Raw genomic sequence first — 13,677 nt, forward strand, 5'->3', positions numbered from 1 at the left:
GAATTATCACTGCATCAATATACAATAACTTAAGGCACACTTACTTTGTCAGCCACCCAACATTTAAGACACAGTTCTGAAGCCATAATATGCTATTTGGTTTTGTTTCTGCATTTACTTCACAGTTCTTTTAAGTTCATTCATTGTATATTTGATCTCTCTAATTAATCATAAATTCCTCCCCTAAACAAGGAACTTTTGATAGAGCAATCTATCAGTGCTAACTGACCAACTTAAAATCTGTCCCTGAAGGAAAAATATATATCAAAGCCGCTGTGATTATTTATATCAGCATAAAATTAATTGCTGTGATTGCCCAACTAGAACACTTTCTTTTTGCTGGCCTCTTATTATTTCTATGAAAAGTGTATGAATTCCCTGTTTCTTTTTAATATTATTTTAGCATGGCTTTGAGAAGTGGAATTTAGTGTTCTTGGCGGGGGGAGGGCAAAAAGTCCATTCTCTCTTCATAGGCCTGAAAGTCTTCACATCATTCTGGAGGAAAGACAGACCTTTGGTTGGATATTTTCTGAGGCACACATCATCATCCTACAATTTAATGCAAAGAGCTCAATAATTTCCATTGTTAAAAGGTCTGTCTGCAACTGTCATGTGTTGGTCTCAATTGCATTACCACTAGGATGACGTGAGTTAGGTACTTTCCTAGGGGGCAGAAGTTAAGGGAGTGCCAAAAAACTCAGCAATCAGGAAAAAAAATTTAAATACAATATTAGAAGAATAAAAATTAATCTTGAACACAAATCTTGAAAATCTTGAACAAAATATAGAAATACTAAATAAGACAGGCTCCGACGGGGCGAGGATTTGGTGGGTGAGTCACAAATACAGAGTCAGCTCCTGTCTTTATTGGAAATCTTGATTTCTTGGGCTTCTAGTCCTATTTGAACATTGGAGACTCCACCTTCAAAAGGGGACTCTCTGAAGGCATTGAATGTGTGCTCATTTATAGAAACCTCAATGTGCAATGTGTGTGCCTAGAGCCAGCAGTAAAAATCCTGCATGGCTTCTGTTTCAGTTTGCAACACTGTTACTGTGTCTACTTCTTAAAACAGTTCTCTTGAGCTACTCCATGCTTTGTCCTCCAGCCCTCACTGGGAGCCCTTTGTGCTAGATCATTCTTGATGCAGGTACACTTAGGGAAGTCCATTCCTGACTTCATTTTAATTGACTTGGATTGGAATGTTTTTTGTACTTGGGTGAAAAATACCAAAAATCTCACCTAACTTGATTTTCAAAGAATGGTGCTCATAGATATATAGCCCTGCAGTCCATACTGGCTTGTCTTAGGCCCTAAACATGAGCAATGTATTCTATCCTTCTACAAGACCAAGGTAAGCATGGAAAAGTGTTTCTCCGTGTAAACTGACCTGTAAAGGTTTATGTTCTGCAGAACCTACTTGGTAAGTTCAAATTGGTGATGGAAACAGACATTGGGATCCTAAGATAGTGAAAGAAAACATTCTTTAAGACTGCTTTAAGCAAAAACTCCTGTCTGCCCCCAAGTTGTCTTAGACAAGACAGCATAAGTAATCACTGTGCTTTGGGCTCCATAGCCCAACTACATCATCACAGCATCAATATCATCTTTATAAATAGGGATCCACATTTCATAACAGTGTTCTTTAAACACATGGTGGTAGGAAATTCAAAGTTGGGTAATTTGTATTGTTGCTGTCATTTATTTGTGCCTAAAAAGAAAAATTATAGAAGATGCAGCATTACCGCCTGCAGGAGTGGTACAGTATCTGAGATCATTATTATTTACTTCCTGTCTTTTTTTTCATAATCTCCTACTGAATAACTATTTTATTCTTCACTTGTATATAATCCAAGCAAGCTAGACATAAGCGGGTATATGTTTATTCAGGGGAAAAAAAAACAAATATAATAATTAAAGGCTACATCTATGGTTAGTTAACAAATTACAGGCACTCCAGCTTTGGGTATAAAATAGAAGATGACCCTCTCTGAGATGGACACAGTAAGAGTTAATGTGAAACTGAACGACATTAATCATTTTGAGATGACTGACTTTGAGGGATGTTCTGTAAATGATTTGCTGTGTAGGCCATGCCATTTCCTCAGGCTTAGCACTGGAACATCAATCTACTATGAAATGAAACATGAGCTGTTATTGTGAACACTAACATATTTGTGAAAAACACAAAAGATGTCTAGAGAAAACACTGAGAATTAAGAATTTGCTTTTCTGCAAGGAACAGAGGCACTATATCTGCCAGGCAAAGATGATGAGCACAAAACAATTTTGATTTATTGAATATGAGAGGAGCAATACCAGTTTCCTTAGGCATATTAATTTGGATTATTTAGACAATGGAAGAAAGTCAGTATTATTATTTCTGCTTGAAAAGTGAGCAGACTGGGTCTCAGAAATGTTACGTGTCTCACCCAAAGTCACACAGTTGGCATGAGGTTGTGACAGCATTTGAGGTCTGATCTGTCTGTCCCGCCAGCATGTGGGTCTTTCTCTATGAGCTCCTCCTCAGCCATCCAAGTGTTTCCTCCACTAGAATTCCATACTTTTTAGTGAGATGACTCTCAGGCAACATCCCAGGTTGGGCAAAATCTCCACAAAGTTCTCCAGTTCAGACCCCATAAATCATCAGTTGTTTTTAAAAATACCTTCTTTCTCTAAGTGCCTCAGTTTTGAAGAATGTGTGCTGAATGAATAAATCAGCATTCTCACTACTGGAATCAAATATTCTCTCTATTAGTTTACAAGTATTCTGGGGTGATTTTTTCCCTGTTAGTTTGAATCTTTGGCGCCTGATCAATCTTGGATGAACTACTAAATTCAAGTTTCTGAAATGACAAAAATGAAGGATCGCTCCATTGGTTTTCATGGATTTTTCTACAGTCTTCTTACAAAGATGTCTCTCCAAGAACAATGCCAAAGAAAGCCAAACTGCTATAAAGCTTCTCACTGCTCTTGCATATGCTGGCCTTCTGCCTCAAATGCATTCACTGCATTGTCTCCTGACAAATTTCCCCTCCTCCTTTAAAATCCAACTTAAATGGCTCAGTTTTGTGAAATCATTCTGTGTTGCCCAGAGTAAAGCCAATCCCTCATTAATTTTAAACTTGTACATAATTTTGCACACACCACTGTTATAGTCACTCAGCACTCTACAGGAACTCCTTCTGTATCATTCTTTCTTCTCATCTAGCCTATGAGTTACCCAACCATGTGGATGAAGTCAGAGTCACCTTGTTACTCCAGCACCTGCAACAGCAGTTGGCATAGGAAAAAATCCTCAGTAAATATTCGTAGAAATGACATTTTAAAACCATCCAGTCTTTATCTTTGAAAACTGTAGCCTTCAGGAAGATGTAAAAAGATGGGTACTTTTTACGAGCCTACATCCTTAAAGGGCTTAACTAAGATCACGGTTGTTAAGTGAAGTTCATTCTAAGTTCACTAAACTTGATTTATTACAATTAAGCTTCCTATTATATCTTTTCTTTTGATTGCCTCTCTATGTTTAATATACTTTCTGCTTATAGAATGATATGGTGCCTGAAGTAACAGTGAGAAAAATGGAGCCCCAGGAAGTCAAGGGATTTATCACAAATCACAAAGCTAAGTGGGAGAGTAAAGTAGAACACTCTGGAACTCTGAGCCCCTTTGTTACTCTTTCTAGTAGACCAAGGTGCTATGGAAATAATAATAAAAACTCGTATAAGCTTGTTCAAGCTTCTTTAACCTATTCAAAAGAAACTTTTTTTTTTTTTAATAATTGCATGGGGCACCATACCCTGGAAAAAGTTGCCACCAGCTTTGTGCCTAACCCTTTCCAAACAAAGCCATCCACAAATTTAATGTTAGAAATATTGGTCCCACACTGATAGCTGTGGTTTTCTTTGCAATAAAATGTGAGCATATGTTCATCTATACATACTCGCTGTCGTAATAAAACGAGGAGATATCACACTGACCATAGTCCGTGTTTTCCGGCTCCCAACAATTTGATGGCCAAAAATAGGGTGTCTGTGGAATAAAAAGAAGTGCAACCCCGGTTAAACACACACAAAATTCCTAGAGCTCTTGGTTTATGAATTGTGTTCATCTTCAGCAGTTATCCAGAATAGTCTGCTGATAATGTATGTTTTGTAATCCAGGAAAAGTACCCAAAGAGGCACTGTAGGCTTTTCTTCTACATTTACTTTGCTGAGCAATTTTCAGTCTCCAAATTGTGTTGTGCAGCACCAGCAGGTGCTTAAAATATCATACATTTGCTGCAATTTTATGTCAAGTGACATAAAGGTAAAAGGTCTGACTGCATCATTCCAAAAAAAAAAAAGTGTTAACCCACAAAGACTGAAAGCAGACTATTAAATTCAGCAAGATCCCCAGATGAAATATATTTAAATATAACAAATCGTTTTCTATGATTCAAGTATCTCATTATTGCCTTCAGTAGATCCAATGCTCAACCATCAAAATTTTCCCTAAAACCTGGCAATCATTTGTCTGGCTTTGTTAATTATATAATGCTGCTGTCAACATTATCCAACTAGATTTAAACAACTCTTCTGTCTCACTTTAAAAAAATATTTCTCCATAAAAACACTTATTGCTTCAAATTTTTTAACTGCAGAAACCAGAGGTGATTTTTTTAAAAATGAATTTTACTTGATTTAATTTTAATTTTAATCAATTTTAATTGATTGATGTGATTAACAATCAACAGAAATCTCATTCTGTGAAATTCTAGAAACTGACAAAACTACAAAGAAACTGATCAGGAAAACCCTGTTATCATCAACATTTTATATGTTTTCATAGGGGTTTTCTAGCCCCACTAGATGGACATGCAAGGCTCCAGGCCGCGGATGGCCACCTGTCTACTCTTTTCAAACTTTGATGATGACTCTAGGACTCAATGAAACAAGACTGCAGACATCAAACTTGTGGGCTTACTTATATTTATTAGTCAGTTATATTAGCTACCCATGTGCAATGAGCATACTTGAGGTAATCTCTGATTAGCTGTTTGATAATTCTCCCACTGGAAGAGGGATTCTCAAGGCGTTGGGGGGGGAAGGATAATTGGGGAGAACTGTTTGAATCTCTGGGGGAGAGCATTTTCAAACTCCTCAGGACTCCAGGGATTTTGATTTACCCTCCACTCCTTCTTGGGAATTGCTGCAGGATAATAAAGAAATCTGCTGCTGTTACACATGTGAACAAAGTGACGACAAGTATTTAGGTGGGGTGGGGAGAGTTGAAACACTGGACAAAGGAAGACATCAAGGATTTCTATGGCCCCATTCTCACGTGAATCCTGCTTGACTCCTTGGGAAATAGAGCTTTGAGGGTAAAACTGGGTCAGAATCTGGGGGAACCACAGGGAACAAAGTAATTAAAATCTTGTGGGCCACTAGTTTTGAGATACTTATCAAAAGCATTTTTCCCTTTATTCTGTGAGGGGGGTGTGTGTGTGTGTGTGTGTGTGTGTGTGTGTGTGTACACATACCTAACTTCTAAAATTTCTATTCTAGTCAGACTGGCCAGAAGCATTTTTCCCTTTATTCTGTGAGGGGTGTGTGTGTGTGTGTGTGTGTGTGTGTGTGTGTGTGTGTGTGTGTACACATACCTAACTTCTAAAATTTCTATTCTAGTCAGACTGGCCAGAAGCATTTTTCCCTTTATTCTGTGAGGGGTGTGTGTGTGTGTGTGTGTGTGTGTGTGTGTGTGTGTGTGTGTGTGTGTGTGTGTGTGTGTGTACACATACCTAACTTCTAAAATTTCTATTCTAGTCAGACTGGCCAGACTCATACTTTTTTCTCAAAGCCACAAGGAATGTTCTTAACTGCATTCTTACAATTTTTCTTTATTCTTCTATCATTTACTTTAGTGAGAATTTCCTGACTAAAAATAAAAGAATAAAGCTATTTTATGCTGTGATATTATGTGGAAATGCCTTAAACCAGCATTCCTCACAAATACTGCAAGATTTTTTCTAGGAAAAGCATTTTAATTTATAGTAAAAAAGAATTTAAAGAATAACAAATGCTTATAGTTTGTTGAAATTTAAAAATTTACTTTTAAAATTCAAGTAGACTTAGGACATTTTAATGTATGAGTTTCTCTTTTCTTTTCACAGTTGGCTTCTTTAGCTATAATAAAACTGATCCAGCCATTACTCAATAACCTTTGGCACATACACTAATGTAATGAAAGTCATGAAAAGGACCTGGAAAATCATGTCAGATCTCAATTACAGCTAGCTAACAGAGTATAATTAGACAATAGCAAGTTTACAATAAATACAGAAATCACATGATTTAAAATGTGCTCAGAAATTGAGACAAATTTACATACTGCGGCATATCAGTGAGATTAAATGAAGAGTTCTGTTTGTCTCAAACTCATGCCCTGAAGCTTCTTCAGATTCCTAATGATGGTTAGAATCTCAATCATTCACTGGAGGAACAGTAAACATGATATTGCAAGTTTCCCATTTTAATTCATGATTTTTAAAATCCTCCCAGGAAGTTGAATTTCAGCTCAATATAATAAAAAACTTTCTGCTGCTTGGAACCAACACAAAAATGGAAGCGGACACCTTGAACAATAATGTGTTTTCTATTATTAGGGCTGTTCAAATATAAACTGATTAATGCCTTCACAGACATTAAAGCAGGAATTCAATTATCCCTGACTTCTCTGGAGTGTCCTTTGTTTGTTTTTTAAATCTCGGTTTTAAGATCCTATGATTATTAGATTTACAAATATGGCACATTTAGATCCTATTTCAAATGTGAACAGGTCATTAAAATATTTAACATTAATTAATGTAATTTGAAAGACTATTTATCATCTACCTAGGCACACTAAAAACTTGCTAAACTTCTGCCCTACACCACTTGCACCCATTCCCTTGTCTTGCTCTAAAGCTCTTTAAAAACAGTCTCTACTTTCTCCAGAATACATGGTGGCCCATTCCCAGCTCTGCATATCTTTGACCTATGACGATGACTAAGACATGTAAACCTTGTCTGCCTACTAATTTCAGTCTGGGGACGACAAGTGCAGAGCTAAAGGTTGCAAATTAGGCTAACTCAAGACACCATCACAAACTCTGGGCCCATGTGTGAGCTAGTTTGCTTTAAGGAAAAATTTTAAATTAGATAATTCTCCAGAGATAAACAGACTACATCCAATGCTTCCCTCATAGATATGTTCTTTTACACAGAGATGATTTTAGGTGTAATATTGATTATGAAGATAGATAAAAGTTGTTATTTTTGTAAAAAGAAAAATCCTTTCATTCAGAATTTGTGAGATTTTTATTAGGCCTAAAGTTTACTTATAATCTCTATATGAAAAATTTTTCAAAGAAAGTAAGATTATATGGAAAATGTAATTCTGCAGAAAAGTAACTCCCTTAAAAAAATAAAAAACTGTTACAAATACATATTTTGTTTAATAATCATCACTAATAATTTTTATTTATTAAAAGTTACCTTTAGGAACATGAGTTACTTTAACTTATTAATAAGCTATTTTAAGCTACCATTACTTTAACTGTATAAAGGATAATGTTCCTTTATTTTAAAGCCTTTTAAAATTAATTAATTTAACTAATTTATGTTGCTTGAAAACTTAGGTCAGTATCCTGATTCCAAGAGACTGCTTCATCTCCTAACTATTTGGTGCATAAAGTCCTGTGACTATTTGCCTTGGATAAAAAGGTCCTGAGGAAGTGGCAGTGAGAGTGTTCTAGGAAGACAAAAGTCTTTAAATGTTTTTAAAACATATTCCCTCTTTGTTTGGTTGTCCCACCAAGTTCTTTGGCACCCAAGTTATTATTTTGTCATTTATTTAGATATAGAACATCTAATGATATTTAGAACAAATGAGAAAGAATGCTTCCATATCTACAAATTTGACATTGGGGAGAATCCTCTAAAAATACATAAGAGCTAGAGTCTGAACTCTGGCATTAAATGTGCCTTAATTTTATGGGCTAGAACCCACCAGCCAGTTATTAACGAACTATATTGCCTAATGAAATGTAGCACCTACTTCAGGCAAATCATTGTGAACTCAAGTGTCAACTACATGCTCAAGGACCAAAATCAGAGTCCACAATCACTTCTGAAAGAATAATAGCATCTGTCTCATTTGGAAGTGACCTAAACGACTCTTCTCAGTTTACAGGTTATCTACGGTATAGTTTTGTCTCAGATGAGTGCACACACACAAAGTATCATGCACGTCAGTCTTCACAGTCTTCTTGTAGGAAGCCTCAGGTACCGACATGCAGAAGGCTTGTATAATTAGCTAAATTCTGCATTGGAGTTTCAAGCATTCCCATGAGAATCTGCTTGGACTGAAAACAGTCTTGTATCATGGACATGGTCCAGAGTATAATCAATTCAGTTATACTTCTCAGCTTCCTTCCTGGTGGCTAATGTAGCTTACACAAGAAGAACTCTCCCACCTCCTGAATTCCAGCAAGCCACTCTCTGAATTTTTCTCAAGCTTTAATATAAAACATAACTTTAATCATCACACAGTTTAGCTTTCACAAATCATCATAACCAAGCACATTCCTTCTCTGCTTAGTTTTTTCTGTCTTATATTTAACATTAATTAGTTTCTAACTAGACTAAGTCAAATAAAATGAGTCATATTTTCAAAATTTTTGTAAAAACAATCAACAAACAAAATGCAGACTTCTATATTACCATTAAGGAATATTTTCATTAAACTTACCTGAAACCGATAAAAGGTGCCATCATCTTTGAGTGTGAGGACGTGATCCGAGATTGGAAAGAAGTAGCCATGGGCAGCCATTAATGTTCCCAAATGGAGTGCCTCCACTATTTCATGAAAACAAACAAACAAAAATGTATACAAAAATTTTTTTATGTTGATTTGCAGGCGTATAGGATTTTATCTTGTTCCCTTTTGAGCACATTCTTTTTTTTTTTAATGTTATGTTAATCACCATACATTACATCATTAGTTTTTGATGTAGTGTTCCATGATTCCTTGTTTGCGTATAACACCCAGTGCTCCATTCAATACGTATCTTCTTTAACACCCATCACCGGGCTCACCCATCCCCCTCCCCCCTCCCCTCTAGAACCCTCAGTTTGTTTCTCAGAGTCCATAGTCTCTCATGGTTCATCTCCCCCTCCGATTTCCCCCCTTCATTTTTCCCTTCCTACGATCTTTTTTTTTTTTTTTTAACATGTAATGTATTATTTGTTTCAGAGGTACAGGACTGTGAGTCATATTTTCAAAATATGTCTTACACAATTCACAGGACCTTTTGAGCACATTCTTGCATCCAAATTCTTGGCATCCTAAATGACTTGGCTTTGAATTTTTTCTTTTTCCATCTCTTTCACAGAGGGTACTAAGGTGGCTCTGGTTCCACATAGTAACTATGCAATGACCAACCACACCGCACGACGACCAGCGTGTGAGAACATAACACTGTGGAACGCTGAGACTGGAACGCTATTCTGAAATCACAGAATCCGACTCCTTCGTTTTATAGATGGGATATATTTTGCTCTATGTTAATAGTCTTCCACAAATAGTTATATTTGGCATTTACATAGCACTTTAAAACTTTATTTTTATTTTTTATTTTATCTTTTCTTTTCTCTTTATTGTATTTATTTTTAATTTAATTAAATTTTATTATGTGATGTTAGTCCCCATACAATACATCATTAGTTTTTGATGTAGTGATCCATGATTCATTGTTTTCATATAACACCCGCTGCTAGATTTTATTTATTTATTTGAGAGAGAGACCGGCAGAGGAAGAGGGAGAAGCAGGCTTCCCACTGAGTAGGGAGCCTGATGCAGGACCGACCCCAGGACCCCCATCATGACCTGAGCTGAAGGCAGATGCTTAACCAACTGAGCCACCCAGGTGACCCTAGCACTTTAAACTTTTAAAAGTGTTCTCACTTGCATCACCCCCCAGCCTATATAGTGGATAATCCAATACTATCAGCAATTTTTCTAATGGGATGGATCATTATTACATAATGTCATCAGCGAAAGTTAAGGCATCCAAAACCATTTATGCTACATTAAGTGAGTGCTAAGCAGCCATTTATGCTGCTTCTATAGTCCTGTGATCATCTGGACTGCTCTAGTTTCTACTACTCTATATTCAGTGTTCTAGATGTGGACCATGCAGAGGTTTACTTGACAATGAAAAGATTACACTTTTCCAGAAGCCTGAGAAACAGGTGGAACATAATACTGTGATACTCATACTCCTTTTATAGCAGTCAACAATTTCTTCCAATAAAATGGTTAATAAAATTTGGTCAACACAGTTACTATTACTATTGCATTCGTTCAGGGACAATATAAAGTTTACTAACTTAGAGTCTGGCAACCAGGGAACTATGCACAATAGTTTTTCAGTCCCTTGGAAAGTTAGATTTATTGATCTGTTTTGCATCTTTATATACAGTTTACTTATGGATTTATTTCTGTTTCTTAGGCAAGTAAATGGTTCTTTAACTCAGGAATTCTTACAGTGGTTCCAGGAATGTGTGGATCTATCTGTCCAGCTGTCCATCCTGGGGAGTTCTGATATTCCAGCCAGTACTGAGTCACTAAACGGCTTGCTATGGTGCAGTGAAGCATAAGAAACCTTCCCCTGTCCTTTACCTTCCCATGCCTGTGTGGGCTAATAATAAATTTTATTTCTTAATTTTATTAAAAAAGTTAAATTTTATCTGCCATGAGGTACTATGGTGCCCCTTTTAATTGTCATTTAGCATCCTGTAAACACTTCAGTTGGTAACTTCTACTTCCGGCCTCTCACTGTGTTGTATTTGTCAATAATAAAGAAGAACTGTCAATCATCCTCTTTGCCATGCCCTTGGAAGACTGTTATTAAGGTCCCAGCCATCATCTTATCCACACTTCCAACTAAGTGCCTCCCTGCATAGAATGTTAGTTTGCTACAAAGGAGTAATTTTTTCACCATCTATATATCATGTCTGCATCCTTTTAGTTCAAAGTCAAGACCTTCTCAAAGCCTGTGCTGCTTACAGCTACATACCCACCTGTTCTGTGACTCTTGCTGAAACTCAGGAGCTAGTGGGGTGTTGTAGGAAGAACAAAATATTTGGAGATACTCGCTAGCTTTTGTTACTTAAACTCTGTGTGCCTCTCCCATTTATTAATAAAGGTAGCAAACCCACCTTGCAGGGTTGGTATGAGAATCAAAAAGAATATATGTAAAGACGTTCTACAGGAGACATTCAATAGATGGTAGCTGTTATGCTTCATTATTTGCACATGAATTCAGGTCACTTTTATCCAAAGCACTGTTAGGAAATCCACTTGCATAAATTTGCCTCAACTAGGCTGAGAGAAATTGGCAGTCCTAAATAGCATCCTAAACAGCCACTTACACATTATTTTGTGTGTGTATGTGGATTATTTATAAAACTGAAATAGTGAGAGAATCTATAAGGATTGCTGGCCCATAACAATGAGCAGGTGCTTACAGCCTTGCTCATATTCTGAGTCCCTGGATGCTCCTGTCAGGTAGCACTAGTTAGGGCAACACATTACATCTGTTTTAGAATTGCAAAGTCAGGTGGCCCACCTATCTTGTAATAAACATCTTGTTTTACTCCCAGCAATCTGTGGCCTAGGAAAATATTATTAGCACTACTTTCCAGAAGCGGAATTGAGTTATGGCACACGAGAAAGATTGCGAGAATAGATTCAAGAAAGGAAAACTGAGATGTCCAGAAAGATAAATAGTAAATGGCTTCAGATCTCTAATCATAGGAATGAGTGTGACTAAAATAAAATAAACAACAGAAACCAGTGGGGTGCTAAAGGCCTGATGAAGATTAGAAAATTATAGTGAAAGTAAATATAACGAAGTTGCAGAAAAAAAATCAGAAGCAAATAAACATAAGCATGTTCTTAACTTCCTGCATCCATTAGATACTGATTCTGAGAGATCATACATTTCTAGAGGGCTGGGTGCATGTCAGTTGGTTTTCCTCATGTAGCACTACCATACATGATCAGATCATAGACGTCATGAGCTTTGTCACAGGACTACCAGAGAACGTGGCTCCAGGACAGGAAAAATGCTTAGAGGAAAGGTCAGGGAGTCGAGGGGGACCGTCTGCTTTATTTCAAACTGTTCGCTTGGCACTTAGCATATCAAGAGTAAAAGTAGCTATTGAACCAGTATTTGCTAAATGAGTAAATAAGTCAATTTATGAATCAAGGACACAACAAACATATGAAAAACGGAGTGCTGCATGAAAAAAGAACAAACTAGCTATTTTGTGCTGTGATGATGAGCAGCTTGTTCAGCTCTTCAGAGATAATGCAGATGTTCATAATCTTGTTTCAAGATACTTTTATAAGCTTTGGAGGTGAGGCTGTGGTAGGTCTTTTATTATGGGAAAAGGTAGTAGTGAGATTAATGGCATACACACACCACTAAGAGATCCGAGAGTGGGCAGGGGGTAGTGTTCTCAAGGCTGACCTGTTTATTGCTGGTGACAAAGATGAAGCTACACTTCCCCATGGTCCCTCTGCTTCTGAATCCCAGCACAGCCTTAACCTAGTAAGAATCCAGAGGACTGCTGACAGTCTTGGAACAAAGTGTTGAAAGAGTTTAATGAGTAATCCATCAAGATCGCCCTTCCCAATAATGACGCACCAGATGGCTCCACCACGTTACGCTTCTCGGCAAAATAATCACTAATTAATCTTGTACATGTGTTATTCGTGTCACCCACACAGCTAAATAAAGTTCAACAACAAACCTGCCATAAAATTCAATTTTATTTTTCTTTTGGACAGTCAAGCCACGAACAAACTGAGAAATAAAAATCCATCTCCAAACAACTGTTACTATGTGAACAGCTTAGTGTAGCTTTGTTAAGCCTGATCTATTCATCACATTACTTCACCCCAAACCCTGCAGCAGGAGAATTATCAAAATCCTTTAAAAGCAAAGAGAATTCTGCATAACATAATTTACTTTTGCGGAATCACGACTACTTGAGAAAGTTAATAGGATGAAAGCATGTTAGAAAATAGGCTTGTGTTGTTCAGTGCTAGATGTCTATACTCAGTTCTATACTTAAAACATATTTTAAAAATTCAATAGTATTTTCTTTATCCTGAGGTCCAATTCTTGGCAGTCTCAGCCCCTCCCAAATACAGTCCATAAGTTTGAAGTGATGGAAAAATGCCTCTGAGTTAAGAAAATAATAATAAAAAAGTATCACTAAATTATGTTTTTATTCATATCATAATTTATTTTTATTTCCTGTGTATGTATTAGGAATGGGATTGTTTCATTATTAGCACACAGCATACTTGATGTGGTAAATATGATTACTGTGTGGAGAGAAGTATTTTAGAAGGAAATCCACTCAAAATAGAAAAAATGACAGCTGATGATATGATATTAGGGAGAGAAAAAGCTAAAAACAGACAGAGGTAAGTTACTAAACAGTAAAATAACAGGCATTCATCATGATGATCCTGTGTCATAAAGATTTTGTTGATTATTACTCTCTGTTTAAGAAGATAGGGAAGTGGTCACTTTAGAAGTACTTCAAAATATTATAACTTTTTAAAGAAGTGGCACTTGAAAA

At 36.6% G+C, this 13,677-nt stretch overlaps 1 protein-coding gene across 14 annotated transcripts in view; it reads right to left on the reverse strand.

The window, feature by feature from the left end:
* Positions 1 to 13,677, reverse strand: part of RGS7 (regulator of G protein signaling 7) — a 556,606-nt gene that overhangs the window by 130,752 nt on the left and 412,177 nt on the right. For 12 of the 14 annotated variants that reach the window (XM_027611453.2, XM_027611452.2, XM_027611450.2 and 9 more), the window contains 2 exons: positions 8,768 to 8,874; positions 3,979 to 4,030 (listed from right to left, as the gene is read on the reverse strand). The exons of the other annotated variants lie outside the window; for them this stretch is intronic. In XM_027611453.2, coding sequence (XP_027467254.2) covers positions 3,979 to 4,030; positions 8,768 to 8,874 — 159 coding nt within the window. The remainder of the gene's footprint in view (positions 1 to 3,978; positions 4,031 to 8,767; positions 8,875 to 13,677) is intronic. 14 annotated transcript variants of the gene reach the window in all.

The sequence above is a fragment of the Zalophus californianus genome, chromosome 10 (genome assembly GCF_009762305.2).
Source record: "Zalophus californianus isolate mZalCal1 chromosome 10, mZalCal1.pri.v2, whole genome shotgun sequence".
Classification (NCBI taxonomy): Eukaryota; Metazoa; Chordata; class Mammalia; order Carnivora; family Otariidae; genus Zalophus; species Zalophus californianus.